The 23,800-nt window shown below is 46.8% G+C and overlaps 1 protein-coding gene across 3 annotated transcripts in view; it reads left to right on the forward strand.

The window, feature by feature from the left end:
* Positions 1–23,800, forward strand: part of SYTL4 (synaptotagmin like 4) — a 640,358-nt gene that overhangs the window by 513,873 nt on the left and 102,685 nt on the right. For all 3 annotated transcript variants that reach the window (XM_086918791.1, XM_086918790.1, XM_086918792.1), the window contains one exon: positions 8,797–8,926. In XM_086918791.1, the coding sequence (XP_086774917.1) occupies positions 8,797–8,926 (130 nt within the window). The remainder of the gene's footprint in view (positions 1–8,796; positions 8,927–23,800) is intronic.

Genomic DNA, 23,800 nt, shown 5'->3' on the forward strand with positions numbered 1-23,800 from the left:
CCATAAACACCCTGTGAACAATATCAAAAGCTTTATGAGCATCTAGACCAGCAACTGCGCTTGGTTCCTTTCCGTGTACTGTCTGTTCTATGATTAGGAATGCTTTTTGATTGTTGGTGGTGGTAGTGTGCCTGCCAACAAATCCTACTTGATCAGTGTGTATTATCCCCTCTGCTGCCCTTGATAGGCATTGTGCTAATATTTTCCCCAGTATTTTTGCATCCACATTTATCATTGACAATGAATGATATGATTCACAATCACTGAGGTCTCTCCCGGGCTCAGACAAGATTATTATATTTGTTTCCCTCAACAAAGCCGGCAATACTCCTGTCTTAAATGCCTCCTTATACATAGCTAGTAGTGGCACCCACAGCAAATCTACATGTCTGGTAAAACATAACTGACTACCCATCATTACCTAGTGTTTTCCCTGTGTTCATGTGCTTAATAGCCCACCTGATATCCGCCTCCTCTGCAGGAGCATTCAGAAAAGTTATTGTATCCTCATCCACTAAAGGTAAACGTGCTCCATCTAAAGTGGCATCTGTACCTGCCTCATCACTGTCATTATGCCTCTCATATAACGACTTGTAAAATTCAGCAAATTGGTCTAAAATATAGGTTTGAGCCATCAAAATCTCTCCCGTGGCAGCCTTAAGGGACTCAACCGCACTCCTTCCTTTTTCTCTGTTGACTAGCCATGCTAGTAGGCGTCCTGATTTATCCCCTTGCTTGTGTTGGGTTTAACGTATACATTCTGTAATCGTGTTTTCCAAGTCATTCCCGGTCTTCTTCTAGGTCAGCCATCAGTTTGTGTTGAGTCTCTCATGTGGCTTCATCATGTGGGGCCTGCTTATCTATATCCCCTATCTGCTGTTCCAATATCTTAACCATACACCTCAATGATCTTTGCACCCATAGTGTCATGGCCATTCATTTTCCTCATGTAGTCACCTTATTAGGCTTCCCATACTATACCAGTTGAGAATACAGTTCCCACATTCACATCAAAGAATTTCCTTACTGGTTCCTGATTTCCTCTCGGAACACTTGGTCATATAAAGGATGAGATTGGTACCGCCACTGTGGTATCGATGCCACATATGGTTGAAGCAGTGCCTGGTCCAAAAGAGTCTGGTCTAAATGCTGAGCCTTCCCAAAGTGCGCAACCTGTCCTGGTTGAGTGAGCATAAAATCTATTCTGGAGAAGATCCCATGTGGTGGAGAGAAGAAAGAATAGCCCCTTGTCTGACCATGTTGTGTCCTTCACAGTTCTATCATGTTAAGAGTGTCTATGCTCTAATAACGCTCTTGGTGACCTGCAGAGAGGCCTAGTGGTGGCCCTAGAACGATCTAGAGCTCTAATATGCAATTACAGTCTCTCATCCAAATAATATAATAATGAGCATAAGTCCCCTAAGTTTATTTTTTACCTCTGCAAACAACCTCCTTTTCTTTTGTGTTGCTACACCATAGTCAGGATAGAAAGAGATCAGTTTTATGGTTGAATCCCACATCCCATTGTTTCCGAGTCGCCGCTAGAATGTTCGTCCTGTCTTTATATCTCAGCAATCTTTCAATAAGCATGCGTGGTGGGGCCCCTGGCTTGGATTTTCCCCCTGTGATCCTGTGTGCTCTATCAATTTGCAGTCCCCCGTCTTCTACCACAGGCAGAACTGTGGGTAACCAGGTCTGTAGAAATTGTTCAACCGGCATGGAGTCTACCCTATCTGGGAGACCTAATATGCGCACATTATTGCGCTGTGACCTGTCCTCTAAATTCACCAACTTGGTTTTCTGCAATTGTAAGGGTCTTTCTTGAGCAGACTAGTGTGGGTCCCTAATTATTTCACTGCACTGTCAACTCTTGTAACCAGATCCTTAATGCGCTACCTTATTTTGTCCATGTCTTTGCTCAGTAGCGCTACTGAGATGGCTACCCCATCAAAATTTAATGTATTGGCTTTCTTACTTTCCAGTATCAGGTTCTTGATATCCATGATTGATGTTGATAGAGACTCACTTGTGACCAGTTCCTCGCTAGACGTCGCATTCTGTGCCGTCCGTGCTAGGCCCTCGTTTATTTGATAGCATGCTTTGGGGGCATTGCCCAGGCCCCTCTTGGGTTTGGGTGCATTATTTACATTTCCTATTTGAAGGGGCCTTGAAAAGTTTGATTCACACTTATTTGCTTGGCGCCTCTTCATCACTCTCACCCAGTCACCCACACGATAACCATCCAAAGGATTCTCCAAAACCACCTTCTTCTTCTCTGTCCCTTTTAGCAACAATGCCCGTGATTTACGACTTCACACCACCTCAAAAGGGGATTCCCCCATTACACTGTGGGTGTTGTGCAAAAGCCCCATATTAACTTCCTCACAGCTTTTCTTCCCTTGTCAAAGCCAATGTACACTCTCCCTGAACATATTATTCCACCTCTGGACCAAAACATTGCTTTGAGGGTAATAAACAGATGCCTAAATATGCTCAGTGCCATGCCTCACCAGAAAGATACTCCTTTCCTCTGAGACAAATTGGATACTATAGTCAGACACAATGACCTAAGACACTCCTTCCCAGTCAAACAATTGTTCAAAATATCAATCACTGTTCCAGTTGTGACTTGCTCCATAAACTTTACCTCAGGCCATTGAGAAAAATAATCTACCACCCTGATGGTGTACATGGAACACTTACCCAATGCACTCACTGGGCCTGTGAGATCAATAGTAATTTTTTTCTACAGACCATCAGACTTGTCCGAAACCACAAGGGTATATTTCACAGTAGTCTGAGACTTGTCAGTCCAGTCGCAAGGCAGACATTTGCTGATATAATGCTAAACATCACTCTCGAATACTGGTCACCAATATTTAGCTCTGAGGCCTGTGGCCTTCATGCACCAGCTTCCCAAAACGTTCCCTCAATTCTTAGAGCACCACCAGGACTCTCCTCTCATCAACACATCTACCACAGCATAAAATGCGACATCCACCTGGCAACCACCCTTCCAAAATATAGGGCCATATGTAGGTGGCCCAATACCGGTCGGTAACTGTGAAATTCGGTAAATTTTCTGTTATCGACCGGTAAATAGGCATATGCGATGTAGTGAAGGAATCGGTAATAAGGAATCAGTAAATACTGATTCCTTATTACTGATTTCTAACTTACAGATGCAGAATTACCGAACACCCAAATACCAAATCGGTAAATAAGAAACTGTAAAAATGAGAAGATAAAGGAAAAATTTAGGAGTCGGTAATTAACACTGACAGAAAGCAGGTGGTAATCATGTGCAATGTATTTAAACAGTCCCAAAATGCAACAGTGTGATCACTATGGCGGCCTTCTATGTAATTGCAAGGCGGCTACGGCTACAGGCAGCAGGAGTGAGGATCTGGAGACGGGAGGAGCGCGTTTACAGACAGCGCATCACACTCTTCCAACTGACTGAGGCTGAGATCCATGAAAGGTACAGACTACACCCCACACCATTCTGGACCTCCCACTCCTGGAGCATCCAACACCAAGGGCGCACCCCATACCACCACATGTGCAGGTGCTCTGTAGCCTACACCTACTTGCATCTGGCAGTTACCAGGGGGTGATAGCTGCGGTAGGTGCGTTGTCACAGAGTTGCCGGTCTCATTTCTTTAAGAAGTTCCTGGATGCCATGATGCAGAGAATGCATCACTACATAAGCTTCCCAAACACACAGGTGGAACTGCTGAAAACCAAGACTGACTTTTACCGAATGGCACAGTTCCCGCATGTCATAGGGTGCATTGATGGGACACACATTCCAATCTGCCCGCCTGCAGCCACTGGTTATATCTACAGAAACAAAAAATCCACCCACTCCATAAATGTACAGGTAATCTGCGATGCTGCTAACATAATCACCGACATCGTGGCCAAATTTCCAGGGAGCACCCACGACTCATACATCTTCCAGAACAGTGGGATCTATGCACGCCTGGCTGTGGGACAATTTGGAGAAGGATACCTGCTAGGTAAATCACTGTGACACACACTGATGGATAATGCAGATGAAAGTGTTGGTGTATGTAATTAATGGCATTTTCTTTCTCACCTAGGTGATAGCGCTTATGCTGTGCGGTCATTTATCCTCACTCCCTACCTAAACCCATCAACCCCAAGTGAGAGAAGATACAATGTGGTACAAAAATCAACACTCAACGTTGTGGAGCGCACGTTTGGATTATTGAAAAGCAGGTTCCGCTGCATCCACAAAAGCGGAGGCGCACGTCAGTACACACCCATTATCTGCTGCAAAAGGAGGAAGTCATGGGTTACTTCACCCAATACAGTTCAGAAAGTGTGGGCTGCATTAACTTCTGCGGCCACGCACAACACTGCTGGATGCCATCAGCAGACTGTCTTCACTGGCTATGGATATAGTGCCAGCCCCGTGCCTTCTGCTGCTTCCCCCGGTCTCAGTTGCAGGGGGCGTGATGCTGCTGTCACTGGTCGTCTCCTCACTGTACCCTACATCCGCAGCACCAGTATTGGCTGCCTGAGTTGTTAGCAGCACTTAAAGTGCAGTCGTTACATTGACAAACCCTCTAGAGACATCACAGCTGCAGTGCGCCATCCCTTCCTGCTTGGCCAGGGAGCGCCTGCAGAACAGAGAAGTGGCAGTTGAGAGGCGGTTCACTGCCTTAGGATGGTTTTCCTTGTTCTGCCTCTCCCTGCGCCGTGCCATCCTGTCCTCATCAAGTTTGCTGCACAGCAGCATCACTGACTGGGACATGTTCCTCGTGCCCTCAGCCATCTCCTTCATGCCCTCAGCCAGTGTGGAGGTCATAGTGCTGATGCCCTTCTCAATGTTCACCATGTTGGTGTTGAGGTGTTTTATTTGCCGCTGTACAGACTGAATTGCCTTCCTTTGACCATGTTTGCCACCAGCCCTGGAAAGACACCATGATCCTCACCCTGCAAAGGTGGACTGGTTTCCCGAGCCCTGCGGCGTCTGGCACCTGTGTGTGCTCTCTCTGAGGTGGACTGCGACCCAGCATTACTGCCATCCACTGGCACAGTTGATATTTCCCCCCTCCCTCCCCCGTCCCCTGGTGTCTTCCAAGGACGACTCCATCTCCTGGACTGTGGCAACAGCATACCTCCTAGGTCTCGCCACTGCAGGTGGTGTTGCTGCTGGTGATGGTATAAAAGGGGGTGGTGATGGATGGAGCATCTGAATCAATCAAACACTCACACCCAGTCAAAAGATCTGGGTTTAATCCATCACCATTCTTTAGCCTACTCTGCCACCCCAGTTCAGACATGGCTATATGCAAATCAGTCTGACCCTGTGCCTCATGGGAACAGTCCAGCCCGAACTGCCAAGCCATGTCTTCCCTGGACCGGAAACAAGCTTCTGAGGACCGGTTTCTGTCATTCCAGCCGTCTTCAGCCCGGCTTGCTTGAATCCAGTGGCAAAGTCCCCCGTCCCCTGGTGTCTTCCAAGGATGACTCCATCTCCTGGACTGTGGCAACAGCATGCCTCCTGGGTCTTGCCACTGCAGGTGGTGTTGCTGCTGGTGGTGCTAGCAGTAGTGGTGAGGCTGCAGTGGTGGTGAAGCTGGCAGTGGTGGTGATGCCTGTGGTGGTGGTGTGGTGTGCCCTGCACTTGCACTGGCCTCCTCTGATCTTTCCATCCAGGGTGCCCTTCCTGCATTGTCTTGAGCAGACCTGCACGATGTCTCGCCTGTGGTCAGAAATTGTACATTAGCTCAGTAGTCCGGCAGCCCTGCATAGCAATAATACATTTTCATTTCTGGCACACTATCTTAATGTCCTCTGCTTGCCTATCACTGATGTGTGTCACATGCCTTGTTGTTCAGTGTGATGACTGTCTGATACGTGTTTCACTGACTATATCTCCCATAATTCATTGCTGGTGTTAACTAAAACCTGTACTGGAGTGAGATTCACACCGCCTCATTGGGGAATGGGGATAAGGAAGGGGGTTGCAGATTGATGTGCATGCTTCTTACCTTGTTTCGTGGCAGCTCTGGCTGAGCTGTCTGCATCCCCGATTCCGCAGACACTTTCTGGCTCCATGGTGGACTCCACACGCTGCTCAAGTGCAGTTAAGGCAGGTGCCCTGTTCCTTCCTCCTCCTGTCTAGCTGGCTTGTTTTTTGATCTTCGCCATCTTCCTTTTGGTGATGCTACTGATGTCATACCACCTTGTTTTCAGTACTTCAATGTCCCGCGGGATCACTCCTATGGCATTCACTTGTGCCTTAATTCCCAGCCAGATCTTCTTTTTTTCTGATTCAGCTACTTGCAAGGACTGCTTCCCAAACAACTTTGTATGTTGTTTTACCACCTCCTCTACCAGGACCTGAAGTTCCCTTTCTCTGAATTTCAGCTTCCTCTTCCTTTCACCTCCTTCTTTGTCAGTGTCCTTGCTAGCCATTATGCCGGTTTTGCAGGAAAAGTTTACCCAGTGGCTCAGTTGTTCTCCTCTGCACTCCCAGCCTCTCCGTGAGGGTTCTGATTCAGTGCACCTGCATGGGTGTGGCCACTTCCTGGTTGGGAGGTGGGGTGGATGCACAGGATTGGCTGAATCCTCAATTGATGGTATTTTGAATTTCCAATTCGGTATTTACCGATTCGGTATTTTCCAAATCGGTAATACAGATTCGGTAATACCGATCGGTATTGAGCAATCAGTAATTTTTTTTCCGATTTCTACCGATTCTGTAAAAATTACTGAATTTTTACCTGCATCGGAAATTCCGATATCTTATTACCGAATCGGTAAAATTCTGTATTATGAATTCGGAATTTCACTTTTACCTACATATGGCCCATAGTTCCTTAACTCTTGCAACACCACATAATTTATCACAGCACAGACCCATTCCTCATGCGAAACCCTGCCATCTGTGACAACATTCACGCTGGCCACCATCACTTCATCAAGACTGTCCTCCACATCCTTACTCTCTGCTTCTGGCAACCCTGACAAACCGCCAAAACATTCTTCTTCTCAGGAAGATACTCTGATCTATAGGTGTATTCCTGCTTTCTCATTACCCAATGTGCACTTTTAGCAGAGGCTGATCTGGCACCTTTTTGTTGGAAAAAAAAAAATCAGTCAAAGGGCAATAATTGGTATGGATCACAAACTCTTGTCGCCGACACAAATTTCCTGAAATGATTGACTCCCCACCAGCAAGCCAACTCCTTTCTCTGAGTTGTAGAGTAACTCTTCACTGCATCCCTCAGAGGTGTTGATGCATACACAATAGCGACATCTCTACCATTCCTGCTCTGGTAAAAACATCCCACCCAACCCCACTCAGCTGTCATCAGTGTTTATAATGGGCATATCGTTAATGTCAAAAGGTGTAAGTGCTGCAGCAGATGCAATTCTTTTCTTAAGCTTGAACTCTTTCTCACATTCATCACAGCACACAAACAGTTCATTTTTAAGTATGAGGTTCCTCACAAACTTTGTTGTGTCTGCAAACATAGGAATAACTCTTGAATAGTACCCTACTAGACCCAGAAATTGGCTTAATTGTTCTCCGTGGAAAGAGCTCCTTCTGTAAGAGATAACACTTTTAATTTAGGAGAAATATCTCTTAAATCTATCTAATACCCAAGATTCTCCACTCCATCTTACACTTTTCCTTCTTTATTGTGAAGTCACTTGTTTGCAAAATCTTCAAGGCATGATCATGCTCAATAACAACTGCACTGAACACCGGAATATCATCTTGTAAATACAAAACCAACAATAAACCCTTGAAAAGATAATGCATAGCACTCAAAATCTACATCCGCTTGTACCTTTATTTATTTAATGTGATTTTATATAGCGTGAACTTCACTCAAAGGTGTCTGAGCCCTTTACAAAAGGATCAGTTACATTACGTGAACAGCAGCTCTCGGGGAACCTAAAGCGGCTTGCGTCAATGGATAGAGCCCCTGAAGCAATAAATCATTCACAAATCTTATCTAGTATAATGTTATTGGCATATCGCGTGACCAGGGGGAGACAAGCTGCAGTGGATTTACATCTCCCACAGGATATTTTGGCGGTCCTCCTTTAGGTCTTCATTGCCACTGAACGGTTTGTGCGTAGAAGGAACATGCAGAGATTATACCAAGTATAAAAGAAAGAGGGTGCTACGAAGTTGGATAATCCATTACTGCCTGGATGTGCTGATATAGCATTGTCCTGTTGTATTCTACTGTAGAGTAGGATGGCCAAATATTAGTTCCAGGATATATAAACTTGTAATATACCATGGCCGGTCTGCGAATGTTCCAGTCTCATCTTAAAGAGGAAGAGTTTAACACTGATTGTATGCTATTGATAACTTCCAACAAAGAATGATTGCGAAATATCTGACAGAGGTGGACATATACACAGCCTCTCCTTTTAGATCTTTGCTACCGCATCTTAAGCTATTTGATTAGACTTTTTTTAAACCTCATGTTGGTTTGCCAGTTCCAAAATATGGATGTGCTTTCAAAGTATGGGATTGGCATGTTTATTTATTGTTCTTAATTAGTCTGACAGATTCCTTTCCCTGCTTAGTAATTTCCTACCAATAAATTGAAATTTGTGAACTGACTATTTTGAGTCCTTTTCTGGCATGATGTTTTTTCCTTAATGCACTTCTACTGGCCACTTTAATACTCTGGGCCATTGACACAAAGGTAAAATATATTAATGTCATGAAGGAAGTGAGACTTTGTAATCACAAAGGTATGTCTTGCATTTCTGTTATTTTTATATATTCAGGAAAAATTCCATGGAAAAACCCCCAGCTACTCCCGAAGCAAGGAGAACCCTCGGTCCGTCTGGAGCTAATGTTGCCACACTGACTGTCCCAGTCCGGTCTAGAGACTACCACCTGTCGGACTCCGATGGTGTAAGTTCTACACATGTTTACATAGAAACAAATTGTTTTTCTAAAGATGTGGACTTGTTGGTTATGTGGGTGATGAAAAATAAACTGGATGTTGAAAATGTTAGCTTCCTACAGATTCAAAACGCATACCTGCAAAGCTCAGAGGCTTTTGCTGCCAACATACTTACATTCAGCTAGCCAAGTATCTCGTGATCAATGAAGTATCCAAAAGTTAAGTTGCCTTCTGAGTAACCCTTTGCAAATAAAAAAAAAATATTTTTCCAAAAAGTTATCTGCATTCATTCTCTGTAAGCTGCCCGTCTAGATCATCACTCTAAAGCATTTTAGCTAGTAGTTTCTTCTTGGATTGATCCATTGAGAGGGCTTTAAACATCCTGCACACAAAGTGTCTGCCTTTTCTAATCTCCACTATCACCTGAAGGGCCTAATTATGGGGGCGCCACCGGTAATTTAGTCCAGATTTCTAGTGGTCTGTGCAAGATTTGCATTGTGCAGATTATGACCCTCCCCTGAGATAGTTTCCTGTGCCTCCTGGAAGGAGAGGAACCGTTCCCCGGAGTACAGATAACCTTAGAATGGACACCCCCCCCACTAAGTGATTGTCATGATGTCCTTGAAGGGTAGGGTTATAACACTCACAACTCAAGATCCCTGGAGAAGGGGAGGATGCCTGAGGATTATGCTGACCATAAGTTTCCAGACACCAGCCTTGTGTCTCCCACCCTAATTCCCTATTCCTTAAGTGTCCTCTATAGTTTTATGGCCAGCAACTTTACTGCTAGAGCAAAAAACAGTGATGAGTGGGCAGCCCTGCCTGGTGCCCCGCTCCACACCCTATCCTCAGATATGAGCCCTCCACAATGAACCCTAGCCCTAGGATCGCTGTATAACAATTTGACCCAGGTACAAAAATGTGGTCCAAAGCTCATGCTTCTCAGCACCTCCAACAAATAAGACCAGTCGAGGGTGTCAAAGCTTTAGCAATATTGACCGACACCAATGCTATCAGCATCCCAATCCTGCACGGAGTGCATCAAATGGGACCATCTGGCTATGTTCCTGGCTGTACTACGGCCAGGATTAAAGCTACATTGATGTACTATGGATCCCACCACCAATCGCAAATGTGCTGTTAGCTCTTTACACAGAACCTTGGTGGAAGAATTGATCATGGTCAGTGGTCTATAGAAAGAGCAATCCATGGAATCACCTCACAGTTTTTCCATCATGCATATAAGACCTTCTCACATTGTGAGAGGCAGAACACCCAGGTCCCAGGCCTTAAATCGCTCCAAAGGTTTTTCTGGGAGGAATGGTGTAAAGGACTGGTAGAACTCTACCGAAAAATTGTCACTGCCTGGTGCTTCGTTTACAGACCGAACTCCCAAAGCATTTATCATCTCCTTCAGAGTGATATCCGCTTTAAGTGCTTCATGGAAAATCCCAGGAACCCCCAGAAGGACTATCCCTCCGAAGAACAGCTCTGAGGCAGAGCCACACTCCAATATACTTTTCATGTGTTCCCTAAATGTGCAGTTGATCGCAGCCTGTGCCTGTGCCTTGGCCTAGGCACCATCAGGATGGCATAAAAGCAGGACCGAGGCACCTCAGTCTTGCTTTGTGGAATCCAAGCTAACCAGTTACTTGGCTTGTCTCCATCTCTGTATAGCCGTTGGTGGTAGTCCTTCATGGTTAATTGTCAACACTTTCCATCAATTCTCCTAATGCCCTGCAAGCGCCCACTGTCGACAGCGTTGTCTCCTACAATTCGGGTTCCCATCTCAAATGGTTTGACAACTTTGCCTCCTGTAGCACCAGTTCTTTCTGAAGTTGTCATGTGACTCGATACAACTTTCCAGCCACACAACCCATGATGCCGCTTTCAGTGCCACTCAGGTGGATGTGGAACCCCAATTATTCTCCAATTAAGTGGTCAACTGCTCGCTCAGGTCCTCTCAGCATTCAGGGTCCAATAACACTCCTGTAGCTAATTTCCAAGTGATGGGCCCTCCACTACTAGTCCCCCATCTCCCCCATTACACCAGAAGTGAGGAGTGATCTGATAAAAATCACACAACGTAACTTACCCCCTATAGAAAATTCCAGAGAGAGAGAAAAAGAAAAACCACACTCCATGATATTTAACAGGTGTAAGTAAGTCAGTGAAAAGTGTGTGCTCACCATACATACATATGTGTGCAAGTTGCACAGTCTCATTGCTAAGCGTGGGTGCCCTTTGTGGGCTTTCATAGTGTCAGAGGAGTGGATTCAAGAAAACCTGATGGAAACGCAGTGAGCACCTTCTCGGGACAGTCGCATACTTGTGTTAGCACACCTGAGTTACACCCGAAAGATTAAGATGTAACTGCATAAAGGAGTGCGGGAAAGTGCAGTGATTACACCTGTTTCACCGGAGGTGGAGAGCATGGGTTAGGTAGAACGTAAAAGTGGTTGAATAATACCATTGTTAAACTTAATAAATAGTTATTTATGGATTATAGATCACTAGAATGTCGTTCATATTAAAATATAAGCCAGATTCATAAACGTTTTAGTTGGAAATCTGACTCTGGCAAAGACATTGACTTATTGCTTAAATTGGTTTCTAGCTTTCAAAAAAATCTCAGATGTAAACATGGAACTAATACAAATGGCAGATTTCCATCTGTAGGGCTCCTCTACTGACTTACTCCTGCTTATTAAATCTGCTATTTGCTGATATATCTATATGGTGACAGGTAGTAAGCAGCCTGTTTGTGTGTATATTGCTGTGCTATTTAAAGGGTGTCTGTTCCCCTCTACTGGACACAAAGTGTTGTATATCAGAATATAGAGTTTGAAGGAGTGTGTTATCAAAGTATTTCTCCAAAAATATGGAATGCCAAGATAACAACAGAGTCAAGATGTGTAGGTAAATATAGGTTGGCTATTAAATCCACATTTATGTGCCTTGAATTCATATCTATCATCTATATGATAAATGGGATTTGGCAACCCCTGTATAAATGGCAGTCTCCTAATTTCTTTATAATCGGCGACTTGTGACGTACCCAGTCACCCATTTCAAATAAAAGATGTCAAAACCTGACAATTCAATGCCTGCTGCCAGAGCCAGCAGCTGAGGTGAAAGGCAGGTCAGGTGACAGAGCATAATTAGATCAGCTGTTTAAAGCAAGGAACATGGATCATTGCTTTTCTTACTTCTGCTCTATTTTTATAGCTTTCAGTGACAAACTGAGAGAATATTACTATTTTTGCACTCCTTAGATAAAGAAAAGCTAGAGTCGGTCAGGCAGTTTCTACATATTGGGAGCTACCATTTTTTTTAAACTGACTTGTATCAAACTGTTTCTAATATCGGTTTGCAACAAATACCTTACAGGTTAATGATGTCTTTAATTTTGCACTAGAGGTTTTATTTTTATTAGTCATGTTTGCAAACATGCTCGCTCTTTTTTTTTTTTTTTTAGAAAGAGCTATGCACCAAGATATAAAAGGTTCGTGGGAAAGGTGATTGGGTGGCCATGTATTATACGGCCTAAAGTATCCCCTGCTGTACATGATGAGGATATTGTAAGTCACCTTGGCATTCCATACCTTTATAAAGGTACTATTAGAAATGGGGATCTCTCGTTGGCAGAGGCAGGGACTTTTGTCCTAATAGAGAACCTTGCTTCTAGGGGGGTACACTTCTAAAATAACTCCTGCTCACCCCCTTGGCAGCTTGGCACAAGCAGACAGGCTTATCTCAGAGGCAGTGTGTAAAGCATTTGTGAACACACAGTAATACAGTGAAAACACTATAAATGGACACCACACCAATTTAGAAAAAACAGTCCTCTTTAGCTAAACCAAAACAAGACCAAAGGACAAAAATCCGCACTACAGTAATAGATATGACTTTCAGATGTTAGTAATTGTTCAGTTCAAAGCAAATTGCAGATGCAACACGTTTCACACAAAGTACCTTGGATGTGTCATGCAAACAAACAAAACAGGCCGCAGGTAAGGTGATGCTTCGGTTCCTTACACTCAGGGAAGGTGATGCATCGGTTCCTTGCTCCAGGGGAGGTGATGCGTCGGTTCCTTACTTCTGCACAGGGGAGGTGATGCGTAGGTTCCCTACCGGAGAGGAGGTGATGCATCGGTTTCTCACTGCGTGGGGAGGTGATGCCCCAGTTTCTTACTGCGTCCCCAGTTATGCGCCAGACTTGGCGCCTCGATGCGATTCGATGATCCTGGTTGATGCATGGATTCTTGCAGCTGCACAGCAGGGCTTGCGTCTGGATTGGTGCCTTGATCTCGGACTTTGAAGATAGTTGCACTTGATGCAGCGTGCAGTGATTTCTCGAGCCGCGGCAGGCGCTGCAATCGTTTCTTCAGCTATGTGTCATAAACAGGTACAGATGCCTCACGCTTCTCGGTGTTGCGTTGATTTTCCAGCTACCAGCGGAAAACAGTCTCTAGAGGTCTTAAACAACAGCAGACACCTCTTTGCAGGTCAGAACTCCCAGCAAGGAAGTTCAGGGGAGCTGGTGGTGAAGTCTTTGTGTCCCTGAGACTTCAGAACAGAAGGCAAGCTCAAATTCAAGCCCTTCAAGATCTTCCTCAAGCAGGGGACACAGCAAACAGCAAAGTCCTTTCTCCTTTTCTTGGCAGCAAGTAGCCACTGCAGGCCAACCCCAAACAATAAAGAGCACAGGGGCAGTATTCCTCCTCCGCTTCCCTGGTTCTTCTCCTTGGCAAATGATCCTCTTCATTTCCAGAAGATATCTACAGTTCTGTGGTCTGGGTCCCAATATTTATACTACAAAATCCTTTGTTCTCCGGTGACCGAGAAGCCCTGCACTTGGTCAAAAACCGGTTCTTCCTCTCTGGTACAGCTTCCTGGCAGGGGGTGGAGACAGCATTGTGGAAGGCAGACCAGGTCCATTCAGGTGAAAGGAAATATCCTCCCCCTGCTGTAAATGAAGTCCAGCCCCGACTCATCAGGCTCTCAGTTGCCACCGCTCCTCCCCAGCCTATGACACTCCAAAGCCAGACATGCAATACACAAACCTAGCAGAAGCACACTGGATGGCTAAGCAAGAAAATATCTACTTTCTAACAGTGGCATTTTCAAATACAGAATGTAAAAATCACCCTCACTAAAAGATGCACAATAGGCACTTGGTTGTTATAGGTTTAGATACTTTTATGTAGATTGGTAAATGGGTTACTGCTTTTATTAAAGAGATCCTTTTGTTAATTGGAGTTAATAAAGTGTACTCCTTCTAATATAGCACAGTGATGTAGGAAGGTGGATATCTGACTATGGTTGCCCCTAACTTTTTGCCTAGTGTTTTGCTGGTTTTCCACATAGTTGGCCTGGGATCCTGCTATCCAGGACCCCAGGCTTCCTGCTCTCTCTGTTAAAATGGACTCCATGTACCTTAGGTACAAATCTAATTGGATACGGAGTCAGCTCATCAGCCCCTGTATAGTGTACCTTAGGTACCCAGGGCATAGGTGCACCCAGGGCCTACCAGGGGCTGCAGCATGTATTATGCCACCCCTAGCTGGCCATCCAAAACTGACACAGCTGGCTGCTAACACAGCTGGGGCAAGGTGGTGTAATCACCATTTGCTTTAGATATAGTATACCTATATCTAACCCTAAATGGACACATATATGGCAGGCCTTAACAATCCTGGAGGCAGAGTGCTTGGAATTATGTGAGATGGTGCTCTAGCATGAGCTGAGCCTGTATGCAGCTTTCGGAACCAAGCCCTTTAGCTGTTTCCATGATAACGCTATACCATATACTCTTAAGTGCATTATAATCCTCGCGATTATTGCTAACTTTGGCATAGCATTATCAAAACATGTCGTGTAAGGTGTCATATGCTTTGGAATACTACCCCCTCGCCAGTTCTGGCGACGTGGGTAGCATTCCACCCTTCTAGAGGGATAAGACATGTATATAACTGGGAACCCCAGTTAAAGTTAACTCGAGCCTCAGCATCACAAAATGGATGCTGCCTCCACAGACACAAGTCTGACCCCTTGCTGCTGGGAGTCCTTCCAGCGAGGGAGGCCTGGACAAAGGGTTTCCTGCCTTGGGAGGTGCTAGCACCACCCCATACAGGATTTTGTGTATTAGGTAGGACAGGCCTGAAAGGAATGAGACATGCCTGGGGCACACAAGGTGCCCTGTGCATACACCAGTTCAAACCAGTTGCTGGGGCACTCCAGCCCCAGCTCTGGCGCGAAACCGGACAAAGGATAGAGGGTGTAACCACCCCCCTTCCTGGTCCCACCCATAGGAGGGACCTAGTCATAGTACAGCCCCCTTTAGGCGAATAAAGGTAGGGACTGGTTCCATTCCACGTTAGATTAATCCTGATTTGAAACTCTACAAGAAGAAACTCTGGACTTCGACGTTCTGCTCCACCGAAGACTGAAGAAATCTCCTTTGTGGCCAAGGAGTGACCACCCTGCACAAGCAGGCACCATCAAGCGTTCCAGCAGTTCACTTTGTCGTCTTCCCGAGTGGATCTAGACTTCAGAGCCCGGCGAGACTCGGACTTCCAGACCTCTCCGACCTCTACCTACATCTGCAGCACAGCTGAAATCCGTTGGTGCGACGAGACACGTGGGAGCGGCCATCTTGGAGAAACTGCACTTCGCTTCCAGCACGACTTCAGAGGCATCCTCGTCGAAGTGCTTTGGGGATTGAGAAGCCCCAGCCCCGAGCAGCTCCTGCAAAGAAGATCAGCCCTCCAGCATCCACAAGATCTGCGTGGGGCCCTTTTGCTTGATTGCTGCTCGACGCGTTGTCTGGTCACTTGCCGGCTTGCTAGTGGCCTCATAGACGACGATCCTTGAAATCCACACCGCTGGTCTGGTTGCTCCAGACTGGCCCCTGCTTCCCTGCAAAGGAGAAGCACCCCGGACCCTCCTGGTCCGCACCAGACGCCTTTTCCACTCACTGTGTGGGTTGCCTTTGCCAAGACCTGTTGACGCCGAATCCGGAACCAACACCACCGACAGGGACAGCCTGCGTGGGACAGCTCGTGCCTCCATCCTGGTCGTCCAAGACACCTCCTGGTCCACGTGGCTGCAGAGTCAAGCGTCCACTCTTCACCTGATCGCGACGACAGCATCTGGTTCCTTCCTGGTTCCACTCCAGTCACTGGCTAGTGACTTTGAACATTGTCCTCTCTGCTTTCAGGTCTTCATCTTCCTCAATCCACCCTTGGGTCGCTCCGGACATATTCCTTCTGGCCGCCTGCAGCATCTTTTCTTCCAGGCTCCATAGACTTCAACGCGGAAACCCGACACACTTTGACACCTATGCACCCGCAGCCCGTGGGTGAGGTAACAAGAGCATTTCGGTGCTCAAGGGTAGATTGACTCTCCTAGTGTCCAGATTTACAGTCGTTTTAGTCCTAGCTAGTCGGAACTTTCTGAAACTTACCTTTTCGTAATTTGTACTGTCCATTGTCTTTGTTACGCATCTCGCATGTGAGTTCACACTCTGCACACGCGTCCCGTGGGCCTCCTATTACTTACCTCAGGTTAGGATAGTGTAGTCCCAGCGATCCTACAGCCTCTGGACAGCTCCATTCCTTCTATCGATTTCCTTATACCATTTATTTAGTATATGGTTTGTCGTGCCCCTAGGGCACCATTGTAATTTGTGCAACTTCATGTATTTTTCTTAAGAGTCTAGTCATGTACTAAGCCCTCTAATCTCATAAAGAGTTCAGAGGTGTATGTTAGTTAACAAATATCTTGTGTTTTTTCATAACTACCTGTGTGGTGTCCTTTCATTTGGTATTCAAGGGGTTATATGTGGTAAAAGAGCTGGCTTCACATGCCAAAAGAGTTTAACCTAAGACTGCTTCGTCCATGCTACCATTAGGATAGCTGGTCTATAAGGTTGACTTACAACCAATCACCATAAGGGTTGTTTGGACTGATACAAGGTGATCACTAGAACTAGTGAGCATCATATATCAGGCCCACTTCTCACAAGTGAGGTATGAAGGACATGTGGCTCCTACACCTTGTAACCCTCGCTGTTTTATGTAATGCATCCTACACATTGATTCTGATAGATACATCTGCCGTGTGGATTCCTCACCTTGTGAATATCCCCTTGCGTCAGCAACATTCGGAAATTCTTTTTTGTAGCTTCGCGCCAACGTGGATCCGGACGTCACAGAGACACGGCTCCGCTCGCGACTCCGCTGACGTCACCGACGCCTATAACAGGCCCACGCCGGCGTAATGACATCAGTTCCCTTTTTTCCGCGTCGTCGACGCTAACGGTTTTCAGGGATCGTACTGTAGCTTTACAGTAACTTTGTTACTATTATCCTGTTATTCTGTTTATCTTTATATTCTTCGAAATGTCGTCGAAGAAGACTGGTTTTAAGGCTTGCGGCGAATGTGGCAAGACTATGTCTATCACCGATCCTCATGAATGCTGTGTTTGGTGTTTAAGTTCCGGCCATGACGTCGAGGACTGTCCTTGCTGCAAGAAGATGACTCCGAAGGCGCTAAGAGAAAGAGAGGCGAAACTCCTTGTGTCTAAACTTAAAAATAAGAAGGTTAAGAAGTCTTCGAAGTCTCGAACTCGTCGGACGAGATCGAGGTTGAGGTCTCGGTCGAGGTCACGCTCGGAGTCGTCTTCAGCTCACGCTTCGAAGTCTTCGAGGAAGAAACATAAGAAGAGGAGCCATGAGTCACGTCATCACCCCGGAAAGGACTCTAGTTCAAGACCGAAGTCCCAGGTTAAGCTTCTGAGTAAGGAAGTGGAGGTTTCGGAGTCGGAACATAACTCTGTTGGTGAAGCTTTACAACCGGATTCACCCGATTCTCAGAAGCAGGTCCAATCTCCAGTTCCATCCAATCCTTCTGGTCAGGAGGATGAAGGTGAGGAGCAGGGGGCTGGTGAAGTCGAGGTTCTGGTGCCTGCGGGTTCGTCGACCCCGGTTCCTGGACTCGTTGAAGAGGTCGACGTCGTTTTGACTCCGCCTCCTCAGGAACGACCCAGAGATCCATATCCTGAGTTTCCAGCTCCAGGTCAGGATTCTTCTCAGTTCCTGAACGCCATGTTTGCTGTCTATTCTAGGGCAATGTTCCCGTCTGGTGCACCTGTTGGTCCCACGGGTCCTATGGCTTTCAACTTGGGTGTTCCCCAGGCTTACGCCCCTGCGCCCTTCATGCCTTTTATGCCGGCTATACCACTGCATTGGCATTTTCCGACACCTCCGGTGTCGTCGACGCCGAAGCGCTCGACGCCGACTCCGTCGACGCCAGTCTCATCGACGCCGATGCCAACGACTCCGAGGCAGGATTCTGCCCGACCTCGTATTGAGAAGCCTCGTCCGACTTCGGGTTCGACGCTGGCACCGACCCCGTCGGAGTCGGTTCCGAACCCGTTGGCTTCTGCTGTGAAGGAAAGGTCTCGGAGAAAGGCCCAGAGACTTCTGGAAGAGGAAAGGTATCAATATTCGGATACTGAAGAAGGGGAGTTACAGGATTCTGAAGATCCTTTTGAAGATTTGTGTGAGGCCAGTGGGCTTGAACTGTCGCCTGAGTGGGAGTTGGCTTCAGTGTCAAATGTACATTCAAAGGATGTGGTGCCTTATCACACCGTTATTAAAAAAGCAGCGAGTCTTTTGAATATTACTCTGCCCACTGTTGATTATAAACCTAATATTTTAACTGAGGTTCTTCATTCACCCTCGTCAGTAATTGAACCTGTGTTACCCTTCAACGATGCCTTATCTGAGCCCATTTATGAGGTTTGGAAGAAGCCTTTATCTGCTCCTGCGGTTTCAAGAACAGTTGCGAGGAGATACAGAGTGGCACCTGAGGACCCTGCGTTTTTATCAATTCATCCCTTGCCAGAGAGTTTGGTGGTGCAGGCTGCTTGCTCAAGGAAATCTGCTGGTGCTTTCCCACAGGTTCCTGGGGATAAAGAATCCAGAAAGCAAGATCAGAGTGCCAGGAAGGTTTTCTCATCAGCCAGTATGGTGTTAAAGTCAACCAACGCAACGTGTCTGATGGGGAGGTATATCCATGCCTTGATGGATTCTGTCAAGCAGCTGATTCCGAAAATTCCTGAGGATGACAGGAAGGATTTTCAGGAAGTGATATCAGACACTCAAACAGCTGCGAGACAGGTGATTCAGAGTGGTCTGGACACTGCTGATTCGGTGGCAAGGGTCATGGGCTCCTCCGTGGCCACCAGGAGGGCTGCCTGGCTTAAATCATCGGAGTTCTCTGCGGACGTCCCGTCTGCTTTGTTAGACCTGCCTTTTGATGGCTCAGGATTGTTTGGCAAGAAGGCTGATGCTGCTTTGGAGCGTTTTAAGGACAGTAGGGCCACTGCAAAATCTTTGGGTCTTCAGTCCAGAGGTACTACTGGTAGACGCTTCAGGGGGTTCGGAAGATCTTCCTTTCGCTCTTACAGACCATCCCAGCAGCAGCCTCAACAGCAGCAGAATACGCTGTACAAGTCATACAGGGGCAGGCAAAGATCCCGCCCTAGAGGTCAGTGAGGAATCCACAGGCAGATATAGTATCTACCAGAAAAAGCGTTACCGAAGGTAAGTAACTTGTTCTTCTGATAGATACATCTGCCGTGTGGATTCCTCACCTTGTGAATAACATCGGATCTTTGGGTTCTCAATCTTGTAGAGAATGGGTATGCACTTCCTTTCCAGGCATTCCCTCCCAATTACCCTCCTTGCCAGGGTTATTGTTCGGAGGACCACCTGCTTCGCCTGCAGGAAGAAGTCCTGGCTCTGTTCCAAAAAGGTGCAATAGAGGTGGTTCCAGAGCAGGAAAGGGGTCAGGGGTGCTACTCCCGGTATTTTCTGATCCCCAAGAAAGATGGCAGGCTTCGGCCAATCCTGGATCTCAGGATCTTGAACCTTTACCTGAAACAGGAAAGGTTGAAGATGCTCACTCTTGCGCAGGTTCTTCAAGCGCTGCTGGAAGAAGACTGGATGGTGTCGATCGACTTGCAGGATGCGTATTTTCATATTCCCATCTTGAAGTCGCACAGAAAGGATCTCCGTTTTACGGTTGGGGCACAACACTACCAGTTTGTGGTCCTTCCGTTTGGTCTTACTACTGCGCCTCGTCTTCAAGGTGATGGCAGTGGTGGCGGCGCATCTCAGGAGAACGGGGATACATGTGTTTCCGTATCTAGACGACTGGCTGATCAAAGCGGAGTCGCCGGAGAAGGTGCTCCATCATCTGCAAGAGTCAACTCAGTTGTTGCACAGGTTGGGTTTTTCGATAAATGTACCCAAGTCTCACCTGGTGCCCTCACAGCGCAACCTGTTCATAGGTGCGGTACTGGACACTACTGTGTGTCGTGCATTCCCTCCTCCTCAAAGGATTCGCGACATACAGGAGATGATTCCTTTGTTTTACAATGGAGTGGTCGTTCCAATCCTGAAGGTCCTTCGCCTGCTCGGTCAACCATGCACGCTGGCATATGAGGGCGCTCCAGTGGTGCCTCCGCAGGCAGTGGTATCAGCACAAAGGGGATCTCAGGGAGTCGGTGAAGATCTCCGAGAGACTGCAGCGGATCTGTCTTGGTGGAGTGTGGAAGGCAATCTGTCTCAAGGGAAGCCTTTTCAGATTCCTCCTTCGGCGGCCACAGTGATAACGGATGCGTCCACTCTCGGGTGGGGTGCTCATCTGGGGGACCTGGAGGTCAAAGGTCTTTGGTCTCCAGAGGAAAGGTTGCTTCACATCAACCTTCTAGAATTGCGGGCAATACGTCTGGCGCTCAAGGCCTTCCTCCCTTCCCTTCGCGGGCGGTCAGTTCAGGTCCTGACGGACAACACGACCGCGATGTGGTACATCAACAAACAGGGAGGAGTAGGGTTGCAGTGTCTCTGCAGAGAGGCTCTGCGTCTCTGGTCCTGGGTTCAGGACCTTCAGATTTGTCTGATGGCAAATCATCTGGCCGGAGTTCAGAACGTTCGTGCAGACAGTCAGTCGGCAGTTCTCTGCCGATCACGAGTGGAGGCTCCATCCAGAGGTAGTTCACGACATCTTTCGGATGTGGGGGACTCCTCGGGTGGACCTGTTCGCCACTCACGAGAATGCTCACTGCCTGTCATTCTGCAGACTCCAGTATCCGATGCAAGGAGCCTTGGGGGACGCGTTTCAGTTGAGTTGGTGCTCGCAACTCCTTTACGCGTTTCCTCCCATACCCTTGATTCCTCGGGTTCTGAGGAAAATTCGCCAAGACCGGACCCGAGTCATATTGATTGCCCCGGATTGGCCAAGAAGGGTGTGGTACTCAGACCTTCTCCACCTCTCCTCTCACCCGCCGCTCCGTCTCCCTCGCAGGGCAGATCTCCTCTCTCAGATGGAGGGGCAGGTTCTACACCTCCACCTCCAGACCTTACACCTTCATGCCTGGAGATTGAACGGGGCAACCTGATTTCTTTTTCTCTCCCTCACGATGTGGTGGATGTCATTTTGTCAGCCAGGCGTGACTCCACTAAGTCCATCTATTCTTATAGGTGGTCTAAGTTTGTTGTTTGGTGCAGGGAGAAGTCCATTGACCCCTTGAGGGCCCATTTATCTGATGTTCTCCAGTTTGCCCTTTCTCTGGCACAGCAGGGGCTTGCTGTTGCCACGGTGAAGGGTTATCTGTCAGCGCTGTCGGCATTTATCTGTTTGCCTGACCAGCCTTCTTTGTTTAAATCTCCTATAGTTTTGAGATTTTTGAAGGGCCTTACTAATATGTTCCCTCCTATCCCTTTTATTGTGCCTCAGTGGGATTTGAATCTGGTTTTGACATTTTTAATGGGTGCTCCTTTTGAGCCTCTTCACAAATGTCCTATGAGGCTCCTGACTTTCAAAACAGTTTTCCTTGTTGCGATAACCTCGGCAAGGAGGGTAAGTGAGCTTCAAGCTCTTAGTTCCAAGCCCCCATTCCTGTCCATTCATGCTGATCGAATGGTTCTTAGGACCAGGGCTGCTTTTCTGCCAAAGGTGGTGACTCCTTTCCACCTTGGTCCATCCATTACCCTCCCTACCTTTTATCCTCCCCCACACCCTTCCAAGGAGGAGGAGAGATTACACCGTCTGGACCCCAAGAGGGCGGTGTCTTTTTACTTGGACAGAACTAAAGACTGTCGCATGGATGACCAGCTCTTTATTGGCTTTGCTGGCTGCAAGAAAGGAAGAGCGGTCCATAAGAGGACTTTGTCGAGATGGATCGTCCTCTGCATTAAGATCTGCTACTCTTTGGCCGGTAGGGAACCTCCAGAGGGCATAAGGGCTCATTCTACTAGAGCTAAGTCTTCGACCTCTGCATTGTCTAGAGGTGTGCCTGTGGAGGATATTTGTAGAGCAACAACTTGGTCTTCCCTCCACACTTTCGCGAAGCATTACTGCTTGGATTCCGAAGTGAGGAGGGATGGTCATTTTGCGCGCTCTGTCCTTCAGGATTTCCTGGTCTAGAAGAGTGGACACCCTCCTCCGCGAGTGAGGACTGCTGTGGGACTCTATTCACAAGGTGAGGAATCCACACGGCAGATGTATCTATCAGAAGAACAAGTTACTTACCTTCGGTAACGCTTTTTCTGATAGATACTATATCTGCCTGTGGATTCCTCACTGACCCACCCGCCTCCCCGTTGTCCACTCTTCTAAGCCAGAGTATCTTTAATATATTATGTTATTGTCAAATGTTTTATTGCATTTACTTCACACTGTGTGTGTTACCTTGATTTCTATACTGTGTATATTGTGTATATATCTACTGTCATCGGTCAGTCCGTGTGCCTCGAAGGCACGGAAAAAAGGGCGGAACTGATGTCATGGGCCTGTTATAGGCGTCGGTGACGTCAGCGGAGTCGCGAGAGAAGCCGTGTCTCTGTGACGTCCGGATCCACGTCGGCGCGAAGCTACAAAAAAGAATTTCCGAATGTTGCTGACGCAAGGGGATATTCACAAGGTGAGGAATCCACAGGCAGATATAGTATCTACCAGAAAAAGCGTTACCGAAGGTAAGTAACTTGTTCTTTACACACACATGATTTATTGTCAATGTATAATGTGTACGTGTGATATAAAGTGTTCTGACACCCTGCATTAGGATGAAAGAAATAAAACCAGGTAGTGGTATTTAAATTGTTATTTCTGTAAATTTGAGCTCAGTTGCATGGCTATGCTCGTGTACACTTAGCGGATTGTAGCTCTTTCCAACTTCGTTACAGCTGGTGGTGGTGGTTCTCACCACTCTCTATGAACAATGTGATGTCTCCACAATATCACTGTGACTGACTGAGGCCTCAGCTGTGTTCTTTTGTGGGATAAGTAGGTGTGGGTCATCACTGTTTTCAAGTGATATCTGAGCTGTCCTTCTAGCCTGTGTGGTCTTTGTGATCAGTGCCTAGCCTCTACTATCCTGACTTGGTTAATACTGCGATGTGTAGCTGCCACATGTCTAGAAATGGATGAAGTATATTCCTGACCTTTGTGTTGTGCATTGATATCATGTGGTCAGTCAGCATCATTCTTTATGAAGTAAAGCATACTACCACTCAAGGTGCAGCCAATGTACTTCAAAATTGCAAAAAGATTACAAATGAGGTAGAATAGCGACAAAGTGAAGGTCTTTGTGAAGTAATACCTTCCAGCAGGCCTGGGCAAATAAATGTTTGATGCCTTTACAGTTGGATGGATGGAAACTCGGTATAACACTTAAAAAAACATGTCTGCTTTTGTATCAGTGTTTGGGCTTCAGATGCAAACCCTCAAGAGATCTGTGTTATATTGTCTGGCCTCCTGCTGGATATCAGTCAAGGTTACAAATAGGCATCAATCCAAACGTTGTCCGC

Source organism: Lissotriton vulgaris, chromosome 4_1 (genome assembly GCF_964263255.1).
Source record: "Lissotriton vulgaris chromosome 4_1, aLisVul1.2, whole genome shotgun sequence".
Taxonomy (NCBI): Eukaryota; Metazoa; Chordata; class Amphibia; order Caudata; family Salamandridae; genus Lissotriton; species Lissotriton vulgaris.